Source organism: Stomoxys calcitrans, chromosome 5 (genome assembly GCF_963082655.1).
Source record: "Stomoxys calcitrans chromosome 5, idStoCalc2.1, whole genome shotgun sequence".
Lineage (NCBI taxonomy): Eukaryota > Metazoa > Arthropoda > Insecta > Diptera > Muscidae > Stomoxys > Stomoxys calcitrans.
Genome location: NC_081556.1, coordinates 121137824 through 121162352, shown reverse-complemented (window position 1 = coordinate 121162352; position 24529 = coordinate 121137824). Strand labels below are relative to the sequence as shown.

At 35.5% G+C, this 24529-nt stretch overlaps 1 protein-coding gene across 2 annotated transcripts in view; it reads left to right on the top strand.

The window, feature by feature from the left end:
• Positions 1-4194: 4194 nt before the first annotated feature.
• The window catches only part of LOC106093168 (vesicular inhibitory amino acid transporter), a 46668-nt gene continuing 26333 nt past the window's right edge, over positions 4195-24529 (top strand). The window contains exons 1-3 of one of the 2 annotated variants that reach the window (XM_059370469.1): positions 4195-4293; positions 4434-5212; positions 5277-5424. In XM_059370469.1, the coding sequence (XP_059226452.1) occupies positions 5008-5212; positions 5277-5424 (353 nt within the window). In that variant the 5' untranslated portion in view covers positions 4195-4293; positions 4434-5007. The remainder of the gene's footprint in view (positions 4294-4433; positions 5213-5276; positions 5425-24529) is intronic. The other variant, XM_059370470.1, reaches the window with a different exon arrangement.

Sequence of the window (24529 nt, the reverse complement as noted above, 5' to 3'; positions counted from 1 at the left end):
AAAGTTAAAGAGAAATGCATCCAACTATTCCAAGGTAAGTATGGTCTAAAGAAAACGAAAGAAAGTTGTTGAAATGTCTTTTTTATACCCACCAATGAAGGATGCGGGGATCGAAATATCGTGATCGTAGGAGATCTAGCCATTTCCGTCCGTCTGTCCGTCTCTCTGTTGAAATCACGCTACAAATTGCAATAGCAACATTGCAATTTTTTGCAGGGACGTAGCCAGGATTTTACTTTTGGGGGGAGGTACTTTTTTTTTCTTAATTTTTATACCCACCACCGAAGGATGGGGGTATATTCATTTTGTCATTCCGTTTGCAACACATTGAAATATCCATTTCCGACCCTATAAAGTATATATATTCTTGATCAGCGTAAAAATCTAAGACGATCTAGATATGTCCGCCCGTCTGTCTGTTGAATTGTATTAGGCCCTTTGATATTCCTCATCAATTTGGTGCAGATCGGTCCAGTTTTGGATATAGCTGCCATATAGACCGATCTCTCAATTTCAGGTTTTTGGCCCATAAAAGCCACATTTATTATCCGATTTTGCTGAAATTTGGGACAGTGAATTGTGTTAGGCCCTTTGATATTGCTCATCAATTTGGTGCAGATCGGTCCAGTTTTGGATATAGCTGCCATATAGACCGATCTCTCAATTTCAGGTTTTTGGCCCATAAAAGCCACATTTATTATCCGATTTTGCTGAAATTTGGGACAGTGAATTGTGTTAGGCCCTCCAGTTTTCGATATAGCTGCCATATAGACCGATCTCTCGATTTCAGGTTTTTGGTTCAGATTTGGATATACCTGCCATATAGACCGATATATCGATTTAAAGTTTTGGCCCCATAAAAGGCGCATTTATAATCCGAATTCACTGAAAGTGACTTATGTTGGGCTTTTCGACATCCGTGTTCTATATGGTTCAGATCGGGTTATTTTTAGATAAAGCTATTGGGTTGCCCAAAAAGTAATTGTGGATTTTTCATATAGTCGGCGTTGACAAATTTTTTTCACAGCTTGTGACTGTAATTGCATTCTTTCTTCTGTCAGTTATCAGCTGTTACTTTTAGTATAAAAGTGTAAAAAAAGTACATTTGATTATAGTTCATTCTAGGTTTTATTAAAAATGCATTTACTTTCTTTTAAAAAATCCGCAATTACTTTTTGGGCAACCCAATACTTAAAAGACCAATATTTTGTTAAACACAATTGAACAATGACTTGTACTTATAAGTATTTGGTCCAAATCTGAACATATTTTGATAGAACTGCTATGGGACAAAAGGTATAAAATTTTCATCGGATTTTGATGAAAGGTGGTTTACGTATATCCCTGAGGTGGTGGGTATCCAAAGTTCGGCCCGGCCGAACTTAACGCCTTTTTATTTGTTGTTACTGTGGTAAAGATACCTCACACATTTTTTTGAAAGTTATGATCGCTATTGGGTGCAGGAACTGACCCTTCGGCGGTGACATTTGATTAAAGTCGTCCTGGTATAGCTCATATGTAAACCGATCTCCCGATTTGACTTCCCGAGCCCTTACAAGCCACAATTTTAATCCGATTTAGCTGAAATTTTGTATCTAGTATTCAGTAATGATTTCCTACACCTGTGCCAAGTACGGTCCAAACGATCAAGAATCTGATATAGCTCTTATATAAACCGATCTCCCGGTAAATTTTTTTTTTAAATTTTATTTTTAAAAAAATTTCATTGAAATTTTGTATTTAAAAAAAATTATTGAAATTTTGTTTTTAGAAAAATTTTAATTGAAATTTTATCTTATTTATTTATTTATTATTATTTAGCCAACCAAACACCCAGGTATTTTGCGCTTTCTGTTCAAGGAACATTCTCTCCTCCCAAAGAGAGAGAGGTGCTACTGTAGGCAACTTGTATCTCCTGCTGAAAAAAACTTCTTCTGTCTTGCACGAATTTACACCTAGACCACGTAGAGCTTCCTGAAGTATATCTCTTAGAGTGCTGGGAAACTTTCCCCTAACCGCAACTGCCACGTCATCAGCATACGCTTTCACTTTTCCACCTCTTTCTTCCAGAAGATATGTGTCTATCAGCCTCACAAGAGACTTCAGCATAAAGGATGGCAGACTAATAGGACGAAAATCGGTAGCCTTCGTGTGATAAGGTTTTCCTGCTTTCAGAATGAAAATGACCTTCGTGTACCTCCATCCCACAGGTATATATGACATGATGATACAAGCAGAGTATATCTTCCTAAGCCAGGGATAGCTTGTAATTTTAATCGGTGAAACATCATCAGGGAAGACTTAAAGAAGTCGAAACTTCTTATCGCCCAAAGTATTTTCTGCTCAGACACAATTTCTATAATAACCTCCGACAAATGCATGCCAGTGACAACCTCTTCTGGCTCCACGGTGTCCTTTGGAGAATCACCCGGGAAATGTGTATCAACGAGTAGTTCTAGTGTTTCCTCACTAGACATTGTCCATACATTCGCTGACTTCTGAATATACACCACCGTAATAGGTATCGAGGACAGAATCTTCCTTAGCCAAGAGGCCTCAGATGTATCCTCCACGGAGCTGCAGTTCTGAGCCTTTTTAAGCTCACCTTTATATTTTCTTAGCTCAGCTTTATCGATGTCCCAATCGTTTGGTGCTCTTGTGGCTTTCACCCTGCTGAAGAGTTTTCTGCAGTACTTCCTTAGACCAACCAGCTCTGGGGTCCAGGATAGCGGTCGCTGTTTACCACTTTGGCTCGGTACTAGGACATGCTGACTCTAGCCAGTCATTTAGGGACTTCGTTATCCGCTTGACCATTATATCTATATCCTCCGCAATTGCTTCTACCTTTTCTGGTCCAGAAGGGATAGAAGTGGCTTGTGGCTTTCACCCTCCTGGAGAGTTTTCTGCAGTCCTTCCTTAGACCAACCAGCTCTGGGGTCCACCATGGTGATCGCGGTTTGCCCCTTGGCTCAGCATTAGGACATGCTGACACTAGCCAGTCATTTAGGGACTTTTGACCATTATGTCTATATCCTCCGCAGTTGCTTCTACCTTTTCTGTTCTAGAAGGGATAGAAGTGCAGAATTTGTGCCGAAATTTATCCCAATCCGTCCTTCTTCTGTTTAGCCGAGGGACCACTACTGCAGTATTTTCTCCCAGGCTGAAACTATTATAACGATGATCAGAGAAGCTGTGGTCATCCAACACTTCTCAGCCGCATATTCTTGCGCTTATATCTTGCGATACAAAAGTAATATCTACTACCGCCTACCTGTCCCTGGCAATAAAGGTCGGTTTATACCCTTTATTACAAAACGCCAAATTGCAACTTATAATATATTCCATAAGCAGCTCACCCCTTTCGTTGAAATCCGAACTTCCCCATATATGATGATGTGCATTAGCAGCACTTCCTACAATGAGGCTATTTTTCCCTGCAGAAGGGTCTCAACCAGCATTTTGATAAAATTTTTAACAAAATGTTACCAAAATCTGTTTAGATTAATATTTGAACTTAAAGAGTCGTATTTACTTAAATTTTGAACAGATTTGCTCGAAATTTGATAAAGATTGTTCTATACCCAATCTAAAAACCTCCGCTGAAATCCATCAAAATCGGTTCAGAACTCGATATATCTCCCAATTTCTACTTTTAGGGTAGGATTAGGGTATTATGTAGTCGCCACTGGCCGACTTTAGCCTTTCCTTACTTGTTTTGACCATACGATAATCGTTTTATTGGTTCGTAGTCTGCACATAACAAACCCACAAACTCTTATACTTTTTCTCAATGAATGGTAGGCTATTCCCCTTTACTTATTTGCCTTACTTTTTATTCCCCTTAACTTTGTTTTTTCACTATCAACTGAGTATTGCCGTAAGTAAATTTGGATTGGATGTGACTCACTTACCAATTTTAACTTCACCACTTGCTTAATGCCACTATGAATTCAAATTTTAGTTTACTCACCACCATTGCTTAACGGTCATGTATGTCACCCAATACAACTGTTATACACACCACCATTGCTTAACGGTCATGTGTGTCACCCAATACAACTCCTATACACACCACCATTGACATCTGCTCAAGGCAATTGTGAATGATTATTGACAAATCATTCACAATAGACCAATTTAAGGGATGCTTTGTCAGGATATAAAGGAATTTAAGGAGCATGCGTTCAAGGACGTTAGTGAAAAAAGGCAGAGCAAGGCAATGTAAAGAAATTCACATTTTACACTAAATTTTTGTTGGCGTTAGTTACTCGTTATAACGTTACATAAAACAAAGTAATTATAAAAAAATAAAATATTTTTATTATTCTACAAAATATAACTGCAATTCTCATAATGCTGTAGCATATGTTACTTTTGCGAATACATTCTTCTTCGAATAATTCTTGTTTTTCCAAAAAACGTTATCATTTCAGTTTTAGTGTTCATAAGTAACTTAGTTTGTATCGATTTCTGTTTCATCACACCTCACGTTTTCTTACTGCTCTGAAGAAAATGTCATCGTCGACGTTCTCGTTGTTAATGGGCCAAATGTGAGCAGAGGACCAGCAAAAGATGTGAAAAAATGTATAACATTAGAAACAATTTGGACAAATTCGTGCTGTAGAACAACCCAGACAATAACAAAAAAACACAATCAGAAAACGAAAGCCAAATGAAATTCTAATTTTGAACGAAAAAGTGTCTTTTTGGAAAGCTCAATTGGAAAATACCAAAAAATTTTCGAACATTATATTTTGAGTTGTATTTCCCACCCCCGCCGCTTGAACGCTTCAATTGCCATAGAGTAGTTAGTAGTCGTGAGTATTTGTGGCAAAGCAGTAGCAGCAGCAGCAGCAACATTGGTCAATAGCAAAGCCACCACCTTCACCCTCGTATCAGTGCAATAACCTTCATCATCACATAACTATCATCAAACATCACCATACAGCATCTAGCATATCGTCGTCATCCATTTAGCATAGGCTGCAATAGGAATTTTATCACATCATGGCATTTCTAAATAAACTGAAAGGAGCCCCTTTACCCCCTATAAAAAATATCCTTAATGTAGCCGTTCAGACTGCTCGCCAACATATGCCCGAGAAGAAGGACCCTGCATCCGGAGGTGGGTCAGCAATGCCACAGTCAGCACAAGAGCCCAGTAGCACACAGGCCATGTTTCAGGGCGATGAAAATACCTATGGCACCACTGGTAAGTTTGCGGAACTGAAAACTCTTTTTATTGTGCAATCAATCACTTCTTTGCCATTTTGTAGATGACAGACCGACAGAATTGAATCCATTTCGAAATCCTAATGGTGGCTGGATGGATGACGGCGATGCTAGTAATGCAAAAGGTGAAGGCTATCAGACGACCTCATTCAACGAATATGATGGTAGATATCAACAAACTGATGGATTTCGGTAAGTTTTGGGAGTGGTGGTATTTGGACTTTTTTTTTTGAAAGAGCCTTGGTAATGGAAAATCTGTTTTTGTTTATAAAAGGGAAGAAATAGTTTGGCCCATTGCAAATTGACAATATGTTGACCAAAACTATTTTTTTTTTAAATTTCAACTGTGTAATTCCAAAAAATGTATCAAAATAGTTTTATAAGTCACAGAGGTCAAAGGAAAACACCCGGTAGTCGAGTTGGTAGCTTGAAAGGCTTTCGAGTGCGGTATATTCGATTCAAAAGTTTTGGTTTTACGACTATGAAAATCTATTCGTGATACCAATCCGAAGTAAAAGGTCAATGTATCATTAACATTTTAAAGTCTGCCATTTTTGGTAAAAAATTTTTGGGGCCATCTATAAACAAGGATATACATTTCCTAAGGAAATTTAGTTTCCATTCGTATGAAGTCATGTAACATGGTAAAATGGCCCATTTAATGATAAGTAGCGCGATCATAAATGATGTCAAATGAAATTTCGAAATAGAGTACAAATCTGATATCCAAGCCAGGGGGGCCGCCCAACAAAAAAAAAACTGCAATCCGTCATTTGGGCTGATATGGGAATGACAAGTCTTTGGGAGTGTATGGATATGAATTAATATCCGCACCTTTATTTTTAACCTTACATTACCCAATCAAATTAGCCAATTCAGGCCAGAATAAACACAAAAAAAAAAATCATAAAAAATTTTCATTTAAAAATTTTACTGAAAATGAAATCGTTTTCAATTAAAAACAAGTAAAAGCGTGGTAAGTTCGGCCGGGCCTATTCTTGGTAACCCACCACCATGGATTCTGCCAAATTTGTTTACAAAACAAATTAAGTTGTAGAGAATAATTTTATTCTAACTACTAAACTTCAGTCAAATAAGCAAAAATTAAAGCTGTAGGAACCGAACAATGATGATCGAGTGACCGGTTTACTTGGGAGCTATATCAGGTTATAGACTGATTTTGGCCGTACTTGCCACAGTTGATGAAAGTCATAAGAAAACACTTCATGCGAAATTTCAGTCAAATCCGACAAAAATAGTGGCTTTTAAGGACTCAAGAAGTCAAATCGGGAGATCGGTTTATATGGGAGCTATATCAGCTTATAGACCGATTTGGACCGTACTTGGCACAGGTGTTGGAATTCATAATAGAATACAACGTGCAAAATTTCAGCCAAATCGGACAGAAATTGCGGCCTCCAGGGGCTCAAGAAGTCAAATCAGTCGATCGGTTTATATGGGAGCTACATAAGGATATAGACCGATTTAGACCGTACTTAGCACTGTTGTTGAAAGTCATTACAAAACATTTCATGCTAAATTACAGCCAAAACGGACAACAATTGTGGCTTGTAAGGGGCTCAAGAAGTCAAATCACCCGATCGGTTTATATGGGAGCTACATCAGACTATAGACCGATTTAGACCATACTTGAAAGTCATAACGGAACACTACATGCAAAATTTCAGCCAAATTGGATAAAAATTGCGGTTTCCAGGGGCTTAAGAAGTCAAATCGGGAGATCGGGGAAAGAGTTGTGCACAATTCTGGAAATATTGGCCAATAATGCGCTTGTAGTGACCCTAGAAGTGAAAATCGGGCAAAATACATATATGACAGCTATATCTAAATCTGGACCGATTTCTATGAAATTCACCATGTCGAAAGTCATAAGAAAATCTTTGCTGCCACATTTTGTGAGAATCGGTTAAAAATAAGCACTTCATTGCAAAATTTCTCAAAATCAGACGAAGATATACAAACTTCATAGATATTGTGGAAGTTGTCGCGGAAAGGATTATACAACGTTTTGTGAAGATTGGTCAGTCAATGAGCTTGCAGTGGCTCTAGGAGTGAAAATCGGACGATATATATATATGAGAACTATATCTAAATCTGAACCGATTTCTATGAAATTCACCAGTAATGTCATAAGAGAGTCATAAAAAAAACCTACCTGCCAAATTTTGAAAGAATTGGTTAACAAATGACAATTTTGTTGCATTATTACTGCAAATCGGCCGAACATATATATGGGAACTATGTCTACATCTGAACCGATTTCTTTGCAATTTCAATAGGCTTCGTCTCTAGGCCGAAAAACATGCCTGTACCAAATTTGAAGAAGATTGGATAAAAACTGCGACCTGTAGTTTGTACACAAATTAACATGGACAGACAGACCGACGGAGAGACAGACGGATATAGCTAGTTCGAAAATGCTCTTTGTCACATTTTCGAATTTCGAAAATCGGAAAGCATCCCTGGATTTGAAATTCGAAAAGGAATCATTGAGTCAAGGATTTTCTTCCAATTTCCAATTTCCACTTTTGATTTTTTTTCGTTTTTTTCGAGCAAGGGGTTAGCCTTTGAAAATTTTCAATTTTTGAAGCCCCAAAAATTTTTGAGAAAAGCATTCAGAATTGAAGTTTAGATGCTTAAAATACGATTTGAGCAATCCGCAGTGCGTTTCCTCAAAAATCAAGCTCACAATCGCAAAATTAGTAGCTTAACTCCGAAAAGTCCTTGTCAGTTCGAAAATGCTGTATCTTTGTCACATTTTCGAATTTCGAAGATCGGAAAGCATCCCTGGATTTGAAATTCGAAAAGGAATCATTGAGACAAGGATTTTCTTCCAATTTTCACTTTTGATTTTTTTTCGTTTTTTTCGAGCAAGGGGTTAGTTAGCCTTTGAAAATTTTCAATTTTTGAAGCCCCAAAAATTTTTGAAAAAAACATTCAGAATTGAAGTTTAGAGGCTTAAAATACGATTTGAGCAGTCCGCGGTGCGTTTCCTCAAAAATCAAGCTCACAATCGCAAAATTAGTGGCTTAACTCAGAAAGGTCCTTGTCAGTTCGAAAATGCTGTATCTTTGTCACATTTTAAAATTTCGAAAATCGGAAAGCATCCCTGGATTTGAAATTCGAAAAGGAATCATTGAGACAAGGATTTTCTTCCAATTTTCACTTTTGATTTTTTTTCGTTTTTTTCGAGCAAGGGGTTAGCCTTTGAAAATTTTCAATTTTTGAAGCCCTAAAAATTTTTGAGAAAAACATTCAGAACTGAAGTTTAGAGGCTTAAAATACGATTTGAGCAATCCGCAGTGCGTTTCCTCAAAAATCATGCTCACAATTGCAAAATTAGTGGCTTAACTCTGAAAAGTCCTTGTCATTTCGAAAATGCTGTATCTTTGTCACATTTTCGAATTTCGAAAATCGGAAAGCATCCCTGGATTTGAAATTCGAAAAGGAATCATTGAGACAAGGATTTTCTTCCAATTTTCACTTTTGATTTTTTTCGTTTTTTTCGAGCAAGGGGTTAGTTAGCCTTTGAAAATTTTCAATTTTTGAAGCCCCAAAAATTTTTGAAAAAAGCATTCAGAATTGAAGTTTAGAGGCTTAAAATACGATTTGAGCAATCCGCAGTGCGTTTCCTCAAAAATCAAGCTCACAATCGCAAAATTAGTGGCTTAACTCCGAAAAGTCATTGTCAGTTCGAAAATGCTGTATCTTTGTCACATTTTCGAATTTCGAAAATCGGAAAGCATCCCTGGATTTGAAATTCGAAAAGGAATCATTGAGTCAAGGATTTTCTTCCAATTTTCACTTTTGATTTTTTTTTTTGTTTTTTATTTCGAGCAAGGGGTTAGCCTTTGAAAATTTTCAATTTTTGAAGCCCCAAAAATTTTTGAAAAAAACATTCAGAATTGAAGTTTAGAGGCTTAAAATACGATTTGAGCAGTCCGCAGTGCGTTTCCTCAAAAATCAAGCTCACAATCGCAAAATTAGTGGCTTAACTCAGAAAAGTCCTTGTCAGTTCGAAAATGCTGTATCTTTGTCACATTTTCGAATTTCGAAAATCGGAAAGCATCCCTGGATTTGAAATTCGAAAAGGAATCATTGAGTCAAGGATTTTCTTCCAATTTTCACTTTAGATTTTTTTTCCTTTGTTTTGAGCAAGGGGTGGGTTAGCCTTTGAAAATTTTCAATTTTTGAAGCCCTAAAAATTTTTGAGAAAAACATTCAGAACTGAAGTTTAGAGGCTTAAAATACGATTTGAGCAATCCGCAGTGCGTTTCCTCAAAAATCAAGCTCACAATTGCAAAATTAGTGGCTTAACTCCGAAAATTCCTTGTCAGTTCGAAAATGCTGTATCTTTGTCACATTTTCGAATTTTGAAAATCGGAAAGCATCCCTGGATTTAAAATTCGAAAAGGAATCATTTAGTCAAGGATTTTCTTCCAATTTTCACTTTTGATTTTTTTTCGTTTTTTTCGAGCAAGGGGTAGCCTTTGAAAATTTTCAATTTTTGAAGCCCCAAAAATTTTTGAAAAAAGCATTCAGAATTGAAGTTTAGAGGCTTAAAATACGATTTGAGCAATCCGCAGTGCGTTTCCTCAAAAATCAAGCTCACAATCGCAAAATTAGTGGCTTAACTCCGAAAAGTCCTTGTCAGTTCGAAAATGCTGTATCTTTGTCACATTTTCGAATTTCGAAAATCGGAAAGCATCCCTGGATTTGAAATTCGAAAAGGAATCATTGAGTCAAGGAGTTTCTTCCAATTTTCACTTTTGATTTTTTTTTCGTTTTTTTCGAGCAAGGGGCTAGCCTTTGAAAATTTTCAATTTTTGAAGCCCCAAAAATTTTTGAAAAAAACATTCAGAATTGAAGTTTAGAGGCTTAAAATACGATTTGAGCAATCCGCAGTGCGTTTCCTCAAAAATCAAGCTCACAATCGCAAAATTAGTGGCTTAACTCCGAAAAGTCCTTGTCAGTTCGAAAATGCTGTATCTTTGTCACATTTTCGAATTTCGAAAATCGGAAATCGGAAAGCATCCCTGGATTTGAAATTCAAAAAAGAATCATTGAGTCAAGGATTTTCTTCCAATTTTCACTTTTGATTTTTTTTCGTTTTTTTCGAGCAAGGGGTTAGCCTTTGAAAATTTTCAATTTTTGAAGCCCTAAAAATTTTTGAGAAAAGCATTCAGAACTGAAGTTTAGAGGCTTAAAATACGATTTGAGCAATCCGCAGTGCGTTTCCTCAAAAATCAAGCTCACAATCGCAAAATTAGTAGCTTAACTCCGAAAAGTCCTTGTCAGTTCGAAAATGCTGTATCTTTGTCACATTTTCGAATTTCGAAAATCGGAAATCGGAAAGCATCCCTGGATTTGAAATTCGAAAAGGAATCATTGAGTCAAGGAGTTTCTTCCAATTTTCACTTTTGATTTTTTTTTCGTTTTTTTCGAGCAAGGGGCTAGCCTTTGAAAATTTTCAATTTTTGAAGCCCCAAAAATTTTTGAAAAAAACATTCAGAATTGAAGTTTAGAGGCTTAAAATACGATTTGAGCAATCCGCAGTGCGTTTCCTCAAAAATCAAGCTCACAATCGCAAAATTAGTGGCTTAACTCCGAAAAGTCCTTGTCAGTTCGAAAATGCTGTATCTTTGTCACATTTTCGAATTTCGAAAATCGGAAAGCATCCCTGGATTTGAAATTCGAAAAGGAATCATTGAGTCAAGGATTTTCTTCCAATTTTCACTTTTGATTTTTTTTCGTTTTTTTCGAGCAAGGGGTTAGCCTTTGAAAATTTTCAATTTTTGAAGCCCCAAAAATTTTTGAAAAAAATCATTCAGAATTGAAGTTTAGAGGCTTTAAATACCATTTGAGCAATCCGCAGTGCGTTTCCTCAAAAATCAAGCTCACAATCGCAAAATTAGTGGCTTAACTCCGAAAAGTCCTTGTCAGTTCGAAAATGCTGAATCTTTGTCACATTTTCGAATTTCGAAAATCGGAAAGCATCCCTGGATTTGAAATTCGAAAAGGAATCATTGAGTCAAGGAGTTTCTTCCAATTTTCACTTTTGATTTTTTTTTTCGTTTTTTTCGAGCAAGGGGTTAGCCTTTGAAAATTTTCAATTTTTGAAGCCCTAAAAATTTTTGAGAAAAGCATTCAGAACTGAAGTTTAGAGGCTTAAAATACGATTTGAGCAATCCGCAGTGCGTTTCCTCAAAAATCAAGCTCACAATCGCAAAATTAGTGGCTTAACTCCGAAAAGTCCTTGTCAGTTCGAAAATGCTGTATCTTTGTCACATTTTCGAATTTCGAAAATCGGAAAGCATCCCTGGATTTGAAATTCGAAAAGGAATCATTGAGTTAGGGATTTTCTTTCAATTTCCACTTTTGATTTTTTTTCGTTTTTTTCGAGCAAGGGGTTAGCCTTTGAAAATTTTCAATTTTTGAAGCCCTAAACATTTTTGAGAAAAGCATTCAGAATTGAAGTTTAGAGGCTTAAAATACGATTTGAGCAATCCGCAGTGCGTTTCCTCAAAAATCAAGCTCACAATCGCAAAATTAGTGGCTTAACTCCGAAAAGTCCTTGTCAGTTCGAAAATGCTGTATCTTTGTCACATTTTCGAATTTCGAAAATCGGAAAGCATCCCTGGATTTGAAATTCGAAAAGGAATCATTGAGTCAAGGAGTTTCTTCCAATTTTCACTTTTGATTTTTTTTTCGTTTTTTTCGAGCAAGGGGCTAGCCTTTGAAAATTTTCAATTTTTGAAGCCCCAAAAATTTTTGAAAAAAACTTTCAGAATTGAAGTTTAGAGGCTTAAAATACGATTTGAGCAATCCGCAGTGCGTTTCCTCAAAAATCAAGCTCACAATCGCAAAATTAGTGGCTTAACTCCGAAAAGTCCTTGTCAGTTCGAAAATGCTGTATCTTTGTCACATTTTCGAATTTCGAAAATCGGAAATCGGAAAGCATCCCTGGATTTGAAATTCAAAAAAGAATCATTGAGTCAAGGATTTTCTTCCAATTTTCACTTTTGATTTTTTTTCGTTTTTTTCGAGCAAGGGGTTAGCCTTTGAAAATTTTCAATTTTTGAAGCCCTAAAAATTTTTGAGAAAAGCATTCAGAACTGAAGTTTAGAGGCTTAAAATACGATTTGAGCAATCCGCAGTGCGTTTCCTCAAAAATCAAGCTCACAATCGCAAAATTAGTAGCTTAACTCCGAAAAGTCCTTGTCAGTTCGAAAATGCTGTATCTTTGTCACATTTTCGAATTTCGAAAATCGGAAATCGGAAAGCATCCCTGGATTTGAAATTCGAAAAGGAATCATTGAGTCAAGGAGTTTCTTCCAATTTTCACTTTTGATTTTTTTTTCGTTTTTTTCGAGCAAGGGGCTAGCCTTTGAAAATTTTCAATTTTTGAAGCCCCAAAAATTTTTGAAAAAAACATTCAGAATTGAAGTTTAGAGGCTTAAAATACGATTTGAGCAATCCGCAGTGCGTTTCCTCAAAAATCAAGCTCACAATCGCAAAATTAGTGGCTTAACTCCGAAAAGTCCTTGTCAGTTCGAAAATGCTGTATCTTTGTCACATTTTCGAATTTCGAAAATCGGAAATCGGAAAGCATCCCTGGATTTGAAATTCAAAAAAGAATCATTGAGTCAAGGATTTTCTTCCAATTTTCACTTTTGATTTTTTTTCGTTTTTTTCGAGGAAGGGGTTAGCCTTTGAAAATTTTCAATTTTTGAAGCCCTAAAAATTTGTGAGAAAAGCATTCAGAACTGAAGTTTAGAGGCTTAAAATACGATTTGAGCAATCCGCAGTGCGTTTCCTCAAAAATCAAGCTCACAATCGCAAAATTAGTGGCTTAACTCCGAAAAGTCCTTGTCAGTTCGAAAATGCTGTATCTTTGTCACATTTTCGAATTTCGAAAATCGGAAAGCATCCCTGGATTTGAAATTCGAAAAGGAATCATTGAGTCAAGGATTTTCTTCCAATTTTCACTTTTGATTTTTTTTCGTTTTTTTCGAGCAAGGGGTTAGCCTTTGAAAATTTTCAATTTTTGAAGCCCCAAAAATTTTTGAAAAAAATCATTCAGAATTGAAGTTTAGAGGCTTTAAATACCATTTGAGCAATCCGCAGTGCGTTTCCTCAAAAATCAAGCTCACAATCGCAAAATTAGTGGCTTAACTCCGAAAAGTCCTTGTCAGTTCGAAAATGCTGAATCTTTGTCACATTTTCGAATTTCGAAAATCGGAAAGCATCCCTGGATTTGAAATTCGAAAAGGAATCATTGAGTCAAGGAGTTTCTTCCAATTTTCACTTTTGGTTTTTTTTTTCGTTTTTTTCGAGCAAGGGGTTAGCCTTTGAAAATTTTCAATTTTTGAAGCCCTAAAAATTTTTGAGAAAAGCATTCAGAACTGAAGTTTAGAGGCTTAAAATACGATTTGAGCAATCCGCAGTGCGTTTCCTCAAAAATCAAGCTCACAATCGCAAAATTAGTGGCTTAACTCCGAAAAGTCCTTGTCAGTTCGAAAATGCTGTATCTTTGTCACATTTTCGAATTTCGAAAATCGGAAAGCATCCCTGGATTTGAAATTCGAAAAGGAATCATTGAGTTAGGGATTTTCTTTCAATTTCCACTTTTGATTTTTTTTCGTTTTTTTCGAGCAAGGGGTTAGCCTTTGAAAATTTTAAATTTTTGAAGCCCCAAAAATTTTTGAAAAAAGCATTCAGAATTGAAGTTTAGAGGCTTAAAATACGATTTGAGCAATCCGCAGTGCGTTTCCTCAAAAATCAAGCTCACAATCGCAAAATTAGTGGCTTAACTCCGAAAAGTCCTTGTCAGTTCGAAAATGCTGTATCTTTGTCACATTTTCGAATTTCGAAAAACGGAAAGCATCCCTGGATTTGAAATTCGAAAAGGAATCATTGAGTTAGGGATTTTCTTTCAATTTCCACTTTTGATTTTTTTTCGTTTTTTTCGAGCAAGGGGTTAGCCTTTGAAAATTTTCAATTTTTGAAGCCCCAAAAATTCAGAATTGAAGTTTAGAGGCTTAAAATACGATTTGAGCAATCCACAGTGCGTTTCCTCAAAAATCAAGCTCACAATCGCAAAATTAGTGACTTAACTCCGAAAAGTCCTTGTCAGTTCGAAAATGCTGTATCTTTGTCACATTTTCGAATTTCGAAAATCGGAAAGCATCCCTGGATTTGAAATTCAAAAAAGAATCATTGTGTCAAGGATTTTCTTCCAATTTTCACTTTTGATTTTTTTTCGTTTTTTTCGAGCAAGGGGTTAGCCTTTGAAAATTTTCAATTTTTGAAGCCCCAAAAATTTTTGAAAAAACCATTCAGAATTGAAGTTTAGAGACTTAAAATACGATTTGAGCAATCCGCAGTGCGTTTCCTCAAAAATCAAGCTCACAATCGCAAAATTAGTGGCTTAACTCCGAAAAGTCCTTGTCAGTTCGAAAATGCTGTATCTTTGTCACATTTTCGAATTTCGAAAATCGCAAAGCATCCCTGGATTTGAAATTCGAAAAGGAATCATTGAGTCAAGGATTTTCTTCCAATTTTCACTTTTGATTTTTTTCGTTTTTTTCGAGCAAGGGGTTAGCCTTTGAAACGCAGTGCGTTTCCTCAAAAATCAAGCTCACAATTGCAAAATTAGTGGCTTAACTCCGAAAAGTCCTTGTCAGTTCGAAAATGCTGTATCTTTGTCACATTTTCGAATTTCGAAAATCGGAAAGCATCCCTGGATTTGAAATTCGAAAAGGAATCATTGAGTCAAGGATTTTCTTCCAATTTTCACTTTTGATTTTTTTCGTTTTTTTCGAGCAAGGGGTTAGCCTTTGAAAATTTTCAATTTTTGAAGCCCCAAAAATTTTTGAAAAAAACATTCAGAATTGAAGTTTAGAGGCTTAAAATACGATTTGAGCAATCCGCAGTGCGTTTCCTCAAAAATCAAGCTCACAATCGCAAAATTAGTGGCTTAACTCCGAAAAGTCCTTGTCAGTTCGAAAATGCTGTATCTTTGTCACATTTTCGAATTTCGAAAATCGGAAAGCATCCCTGGATTTGAAATTCGAAAAGGAATCATTGAGTCAAGGATTTTCTTCCAATTTTCACTTTTGATTTTTTTTTTGTTTTTTATTTCGAGCAAGGGGTTAGCCTTTGAAAATTTTCAATTTTTGAAGCCCCAAAAATTTTTGAAAAAAACATTCAGAATTGAAGTTTAGAGGCTTAAAATACGATTTGAGCAGTCCGCAGTGCGTTTCCTCAAAAATCAAGCTCACAATCGCAAAATTAGTGGCTTAACTCAGAAAAGTCCTTGTCAGTTCGAAAATGCTGTATCTTTGTCACATTTTCGAATTTCGAAAATCGGAAAGCATCCCTGGATTTGAAATTCGAAAAGGAATCATTGAGTCAAGGATTTTCTTCCAATTTTCACTTTAGATTTTTTTTTCCTTTGTTTTGAGCAAGGGGTGGGTTAGCCTTTGAAAATTTTCAATTTTTGAAGCCCTAAAAATTTTTGAGAAAAACATTCAGAACTGAAGTTTAGAGGCTTAAAATACGATTTGAGCAATCCGCAGTGCGTTTCCTCAAAAATCAAGCTCACAATTGCAAAATTAGTGGCTTAACTCCGAAAATTCCTTGTCAGTTCGAAAATGCTGTATCTTTGTCACATTTTCGAATTTTGAAAATCGGAAAGCATCCCTGGATTTAAAATTCGAAAAGGAATCATTTAGTCAAGGATTTTCTTCCAATTTTCACTTTTGATTTTTTTTCGTTTTTTTCGAGCAAGGGGTAGCCTTTGAAAATTTTCAATTTTTGAAGCCCCAAAAATTTTTGAAAAAAGCATTCAGAATTGAAGTTTAGAGGCTTAAAATACGATTTGAGCAATCCGCAGTGCGTTTCCTCAAAAATCAAGCTCACAATCGCAAAATTAGTGGCTTAACTCCGAAAAGTCCTTGTCAGTTCGAAAATGCTGTATCTTTGTCACATTTTCGAATTTCGAAAATCGGAAAGCATCCCTGGATTTGAAATTCAAAAAAGAATCATTGAGTCAAGGATTTTCTTCCAATTTTCACTTTTGATTTTTTTTCGTTTTTTTCGAGCAAGGGGTTAGCCTTTGAAAATTTTCAATTTTTGAAGCCCTAAAAATTTTTGAGAAAAGCATTCAGAACTGAAGTTTAGAGGCTTAAAATACGATTTGAGCAATCCGCAGTGCGTTTCCTCAAAAATCAAGCTCACAATCGCAAAATTAGTGGCTTAACTCCGAAAAGTCCTTGTCAGTTCGAAAATGCTGTATCTTTGTCACATTTTCGAATTTCGAAAATCGGAAATCGGAAAGCATCCCTGGATTTGAAATTCGAAAAGGAATCATTGAGTCAAGGAGTTTCTTCCAATTTTCACTTTTGATTTTTTTTTCGTTTTTTTCGAGCAAGGGGCTAGCCTTTGAAAATTTTCAATTTTTGAAGCCCCAAAAATTTTTGAAAAAAACATTCAGAATTGAAGTTTAGAGGCTTAAAATACGATTTGAGCAATCCGCAGTGCGTTTCCTCAAAAATCAAGCTCACAATCGCAAAATTAGTGGCTTAACTCCGAAAAGTCCTTGTCAGTTCGAAAATGCTGTATCTTTGTCACATTTTCGAATTTCGAAAAACGGAAAGCATCCCTGGATTTGAAATTCGAAAAGGAATCATTGAGTTAGGGATTTTCTTTCAATTTCCACTTTTGATTTTTTTTCGTTTTTTTCGAGCAAGGGGTTAGCCTTTGAAAATTTTCAATTTTTGAAGCCCCAAAAATTCAGAATTGAAGTTTAGAGGCTTAAAATACGATTTGAGCAATCCACAGTGCGTTTCCTCAAAAATCAAGCTCACAATCGCAAAATTAGTGGCTTAACTCCGAAAAGTCCTTGTCAGTTCGAAAATGCTGTATCTTTGTCACATTTTCGAATTTCGAAAAACGGAAAGCATCCCTGGATTTGAAATTCGAAAAGGAATCATTGAGTCAAGGATTTTCTTCCAATTTTCACTTTTGATTTTTTTTCGTTTTTTTCGAGCAAGGGGTTAGCCTTTGAAAATTTTCAATTTTTGAAGCCCCAAAAATTTTTGAAAAAAATCATTCAGAATTGAAGTTTAGAGGCTTTAAATACGATTTGAGCAATCCGCAGTGCGTTTCCTCAAAAATCAAGCTCACAATCGCAAAATTAGTGGCTTAACTCCGAAAAGTCCTTGTCAGTTCGAAAATGCTGTATCTTTGTCACATTTTCGAATTTCGAAAATCGGAAAGCATCCCTGGATTTGAAATTCGAAAAGGAATCATTGAGTTAAGGATTTTCTTCCAATTTTCACTTTTGATTTTTTTTCGTTTTTTTCGAGCAAGGGGTTAGCCTTTGAAAATTTTAAATTTTTGAAGCCCCAAAAATTTTTGAAAAAAGCATTCAGAATTGAAGTTTAGAGGCTTAAAATACGATTTGAGCAATCCGCAGTGCGTTTCCTCAAAAATCAAGCTCACAATCGCAAAATTAGTGGCTTAACTCCGAAAAGTCCTTGTCAGTTCGAAAATGCTGTATCTTTGTCTCTTTTTAAAATTTCGAAAATCGGAAAGCATCCCTGGATTTGAAATTCAAGGATTTTCTTCCAATTTTCACTTTTGATTTTTTTCGTTTTTTTCGAGCAAGGGGTTAGCCTTTGAAAATTTTTAATTTTTGAAGCCATAAAATTTTTTGAAAAAACCTTTCAGAATTGAAGTTTAGAGGCTTAAAATACGATTTGAGCAATCCGCAGTGCGTTTCCTCAAAAATCAAGCTCACAATCGCAAAATTAGTGGCTTAACTCCGAAAAGTCCTTGTCAGTTCGAAAATGCTGTATCTTTGTCACATTTTCGAATTTCGAAAATCGGAAAGCATCCCTGGATTTGAAATTCAAAAAAGAATCATTGTGTCAAGGATTTTCTTCCAATTTTCACTTTTGATTTTTTTTCGTTTTTTTCGAGCAAGCAAGGATTTTCTTCCAATTTTCACTTTTGATTTTTTTTCGTTTTTTTCGAGCAAGGGGTTAGCCTTTGAAAATTTTCAATTTTTGAAGCCCCAAAAATTTTTGAAGAAACCATTCAGAATTGAAGTTTAGAGACTTAAAATACGATTTGAGCAATCCGCAGTGCGTTTCCTCAAAAATCAAGCTCACAATCGCAAAATTAGTGGCTTAACTCCGAAAAGTCCTTGTCAGTTCGAAAATGCTGTATCTTTGTCACATTTTCGAATTTCGAAAATCGCAAAGCATCCCTGGATTTGAAATTCGAAAAGGAATCATTGAGTCAAGGATTTTCTTCCAATTTTCACTTTTGATTTTTTTCGTTTTTTTCGAGCAAGGGGTTAGCCTTTGAAACGCAGTGCGTTTCCTCAAAAATCAAGCTCACAATTGCAAAATTAGTGGCTTAACTCCGAAAAGTCCTTGTCAGTTCGAAAATGCTGTATCTTTGTCACATTTTCGAATTTCGAAAATCGGAAAGCATCCCTGGATTTGAAATTCGAAAAGGAATCATTGAGTCAAGGATTTTCTTCCAATTTTCACTTTTGATTTTTTTCGTTTTTTTCGAGCAAGGGGTTAGCCTTTGAAAATTTTAAATTTTTGAAGCCCCAAAAATTTTTGAAAAAAACATTCAGAATTGAAGTTTAGAGGCTTAAAATACGATTTGAGCAATCCGCAGTGCGTTTCCTCAAAAATCAAGCTCACAATCGCAAAATTAGTGGCTTAACTCCGAAAAGTCCTTGTCAGTTCGAAAATGCTGTATTTTTGTCACATTTTCGAATTTCGAAAATCGGAAAGCATCCCTGGATTTGAAATTCAAAAAAGAATCATTGTGTCAAGGATTTTCTTCCAATTTTCACTTTTGATTTTTTTTCGTTTTTTTCGAGCAAGGGGTTAGCCTTTGAAAATTTTCAATTTTTGAAGCCCCAAAAATTTTTGAAAAAACCATTCAGAATTGAAGTTTAGAGGCTTAAAATACGATTTGAGCAATCCACAGTGCGTTTCCTCAAAAATCAAGCTCACAATCGCAAAATTAGTGGCTTAACTCCGAAAAGTCCTTGTCAGTTCGAAAATGCTGTATCTTTGTCACATTTTCGAATTTCGAAAATCGGAAAGCATCCCTGGATTTGAAATTCGAAAAGGAATCATTGAGTCAAGGATTTTCTTCCAATTTTCACATTTGATTTTTTTTCGTTTTTTTCGAGCAAGGGGTTAGTTAGCCTTTGAAAATTTTCAATTTTTGAAGCCCCAAAAATTTTTGAAAAACCATTCAGAATTGAAGTTTAGAGGCTTAAAATGCGATTTGAGCAATCCACAGTGCGTTTCCTCAAAAATCAAGCTCACAATCGCAAAATTAGTGGCTTAACTCCGAAAAGTCCTTGTCAGTTCGAAAATGCTGTATCTTTGTCACATTTTCGAATTTCGAAAATCGGAAAGCATCCCTGGATTTGAAATTCGAAAAGGAATCATTGAGTCAAGGATTTTCTTCCAATTTTCACTTTTGATTTTTTTGGTCTTTTTCGAGCAAGGGGTTAGCCTTTGAAAATTTTCAATTTTTGAAGCCCCAAAAATTTTTGAAAAAACCATTCAGAATTGAAGTTTAGAGACTTAAAATACGATTTGAGCAATCCGCAGTGCGTTTCCTCAAAAATCAAGCTCACAATCGCAAAATTAGTGGCTTAACTCCGAAAAGTCCTTGTCAGTTCGAAAATGCTGTATCTTTGTCACATTTTCGAATTTCGAAAATCGGAAATCGGAAAGCATCCCTGGATTTGAAATTCGAAAAAGAATCATTGAGTCAAGGATTTTCTTCCAATTTTCACTTTTGATTTTTTCGTTTTTTTCGAGCAAGGGGTTAGCCTTTGAAAATTTTCAATTTTTGAAGCCCCAAAAATTTTTGAGAAAAGCATTCAGAATTGAAGTTTAGATGCTTAAAATACGATTTGAGCAATCCGCAGTGCGTTTCCTCAAAAATCAAGCTCACAATCGCAAAATTAGTAGCTTAACTCCGAAAAGTCCTTGTCAGTTCGAAAATGCTGTATCTTTGTCACATTTTCGAATTTCGAAAATCGGAAAGCATCCCTGGATTTGAAATTCGAAAAGGAATCATTGAGTCAAGGATTTTTTTCCAATTTTCACTTTTGATTTTTTTTCGTTTTTTTTCGAGCCTTTGAAAATTTTCAATTTTTGAAGCCCTAAAAATTTTTGAGAAAAGCATTCAGAACTGAAGTTTAGAGGCTTAAAATACGATTTGAGCAATCCGCAGTGCGTTTCCTCAAAAATCAAGCTCACAATCGCAAAATTAGTGGCTTAACTCCGAAAAGTCCTTGTCAGTTCGAAAAAATCAAAAGTGAAAATTGGAAGAAAATCCTTGACTCAATGATTCCTTTTCGAATTTCAAATCCAGGGATGCTTTCCGATTTTCGAAATTCGAAAAGGAATCATTGAGTCAAGGATTTTCTTCCAATTTTCACTTTTGATTTTTTTCGTTTTTTTCGAGCAAGGGGCTAGCCTTTGAAAATTTTCAATTTTTGAAGCCCCAAAAATTTTTGAAAAAACCATTCAGAATTGAAGTTTAGAGGCTTAAAATACGATTTGAGCAATCCGCAGTGCGTTTCCTCAAAAATCAAGCTCACAATCGCAAAATTAGTGGCTTAACTCCGAAAAGTCCTTGTCAGTTCGAAAATGCTGTATCTTTGTCACATTTTCGAATTTCGAAAATCGGAAAGCATCCCTGGATTTGAAATTCGAAAAGGAATCATTGAGTCAAGGATTTTCTTCCAATTTTCACTTTTGATTTTTTTTCGTTTTTTTCGAGCAAGGGGTTAGCCTTTGAAAATTTTCAATTTTTGAAGCCCTAAAAATTTTTGAGAAAAGCATTCAGAACTGAAGTTTAGAGGCTTAAAATACGATTTGAGCAATCCGCAGTGCGTTTCCTCAAAAATCAAGCTCACAATTGCAAAATTAGTGGCTTAACTCCGAAAATTCCTTGTCAGTTCGAAAATGCTGTATCTTTGTCACATTTTCGAATTTCGAAAATCGGAAAGCATCCCTGGATTTGAAATTCGAAAAGGAATCATTGAGTCAAGGATTTTCTTCCAATTTTCACTTTTGATTTTTTTTCGTTTTTTTCGAGCAAGGGGCTAGCCTTTGAAAATTTTCAATTTTTGAAGCCCCAAAAATTTTTGAAAAAAACATTCAGAATTGAAGTTTAGAGGCTTAAAATACGATTTGAGCAATCCGCAGTGCGTTTCCTCAAAAATCAAGCTCACAATCGCAAAATTAGTGGCTTAACTCCGAAAAGTCCTTGTCAGTTCGAAAATGCTGTATCTTTGTCACATTTTCGAATTTCGAAAATCGGAAAGCATCCCTGGATTTGAAATTCGAAAAGGAATCATTGAGTCAAGGATTTTCTTCCAATTTTCACTTTAGATTTTTTTTTCGTTTTTTTCGAGCAAGGGGTTAGCCTTTGAAAATTTTCTATCTTTGAAGCCCTAAAAATTTTTGAAAAAAGCATTCAGAATTGAAGTTTAGAGGCTTAAAATACGATTTGAGCAATCCGCAGTGCGTTTCCTCAAAAATCAAGCTCACAATCGCAAAATTAGTGGCTTAACTCCGAAAAGTCCTTGTCAGTTCGAAAATGCTGTATCTTTGTCACATTTTCGAATTTCGAAAATCGGAAAGCATCCCTGGATTTGAAATTCGAAAAGGAATCATTGAGTCAAGGATTTTCTTCCAATTTTCACTTTTGATTTTTTTCGTCTTTTTCGAGCAAGGGGTTAGCCTTTGAAAATTTTCAATTTTTGAAGCCCCAAAAATTTTTGAAAAAACCATTCAGAATTGAAGTTTAGAGACTTAAAATACGATTTGAGCAATCCGCAGTGCGTTTCCTCAAAAATCAAGCTCACAATCGCAAAATTAGTGGCTTAACTCCGAAAAGTCCTTGTCAGTTCGAAAATGCTGTATCTTTGTCTCTTTTTAAAATTTCGAAAATCGGAAAGCATCCCTGGATTTGAAATTCAAGGATTTTCTTCCAATTTTCACTTTTGTTTTTTTTTCGTTTTTTTCGAGGAAGGGGTTAGCCTTTGAAAATTTTAAATTTTTGAAGCCCCAAAAATTTTTGAAAAAAGCATTCAGAATTGAAGTTTAGAGGCTTAAAATACGATTTGAGCAATCCGCAGTGCGTTTCCTCAAAAATCAAGCTCACAATCGCAAAATTAGTGGCTTAACTCCGAAAAGTCCTTGTCAGTTCGAAAATGCTGTATCTTTGTCACATTTTCGAATTTCGAAAATCGGAAAGCATCCCTGGATTTGAAATTCGAAAAGGAATCATTGAGTTAGGGATTTTCTTTCAATTTCCACTTTTGATTTTTTTTCGTTTTTTTCGAGCAAGGGGTTAGCCTTTGAAAATTTTCAATTTTTGAAGCCCTAAAAATTTTTGAGAAAAGCATTCAGAATTGAAGTTTAGAGGCTTAAAATACGATTTGAGCAATCCGCAGTGCGTTTCCTCAAAAATCAAGCTCACAATCGCAAAATTAGTGGCTTAACTCCGAAAAGTCCTTGTCAGTTCGAAAATGCTGTATCTTTGTCACATTTTCGAATTTCGAAAATCGAAAAGCATCCCTGGATTTGAAATTCGAAAAGGAATCATTGAGTCAAGGATTCTCTTCCAATTTTCACTTTTGATTTTTTTTTCGTTTTTTTCGAGCAAGGGGTTAGCCTTTGAAAATTTTCAATTTTTGAAGCCCCAAAAATTTTTGAAAAAACCATTCAGAATTGAAGTTTAGAGGCTTAAAATACGATTTGAGCAATCCGCAGTGCGTTTCCTCAAAAATCAAGCTCACAATCGCAAAATTAGTGGCTTAACTCCGAAAAGTCCTTGTCAGTTCGAAAATGCTGTATCTTTGTCACATTTTCGAATTTCGAAAATCGGAAAGCATCTCTGAATTTGAAATTCGAAAAGGAATCATTGAGTCAAGGATTTTCTTCCAATTTTCACTTTTGTTTTTTTTTTTTCGTTTTCTTCGAGCAAGGGTTAGCCTTTGAAAATTTTCAATTTTTGAAGCCCCAAAAATTTTTGAAAAAACCATTCAGAATTGAAGTTTAGAGACTTAAAATACGATTTGAGCAATCCGCAGTGCGTTTCCTCAAAAATCAAGCTCACAATCGCTAAATTAGTGGCTTAACTCCGAAAAGTCCTTGTCAGTTCGAAAATGCTGTATCTTTGTCACATTTTCGAATTTCGAAAATCGGAAAGCATCCCTGGATTTGAAATTCGAAAAGGAATCATTGAGTTAGGGATTTTCTTTCAATTTCCACTTTTGATTTTTTTTCGTTTTTTTCGAGCAAGGGGTTAGCCTTTGAAAATTTTCTATCTTTGAAGCCCTAAAAATTTTTGAAAAAAGCATTCAGAATTGAAGTTTAGAGGCTTAAAATACGATTTGAGCAATCCACAGTGCGTTTCCTCAAAAATCAAGCTCACAATCGCAAAATTAGTGGCTTAACTCCGAAAAGTCCTTGTCAGTTCGAAAATGCTGTATCTTTGTCACATTTTCGAATTTCGAAAATCGGAAAGCATCCCTGGATTTGAAATTCGAAAAGGAATCATTGAGTCAAGGATTTTCTTCCAATTTTCACTTTTGTTTTTTTTTTCGTTTTTTTTGAGCAAGGGGTTAGCCTTTGAAAATTTTCAATTTTTGAAGCCCTAAAAATTTTTGAGAAAAGCATTCAGAATTGAAGTTTAGAGGCTTAAAATACGATTTGAGCAATCCGCAGTGCGTTTCCTCAAAAATCAAGCTCACAATCGCAAAATTAGTGGCTTAACTCCGAAAAGTCCTTGTCAGTTCGAAAATGCTGTATCTTTGTCACATTTTCGAATTTCGAAAATCGGAAAGCATCTCTGAATTTGAAATTCGAAAAGGAATCATTTTTGAAGCCCCAAAAATTTTTGAGAAAAGCATTCAGAATTGAAGTTTAGAGGCTTGAAATACGATTTGAGCAATCCGCAGTGCGTTTCCTCAAAAATCAAGCTCACAATCGCAAAATTAGTGGCTTAACTCAGAAAAGTCCTTGTCAGTTCGAAAATGCTGTATCTTTGTCACATTTTCGAATTTCGAAAATCGGAAAGCATCCCTGGATTTGAAATTCGAAAAGGAATCATTGAGTCAAGGATTTTCTTCCAATTTTCACTTTTGATTTTTTTTCGTTTTTTTCGAGCAAGGGGTTAGCCTTTGAAAATTTTCAATTTTTGAAGC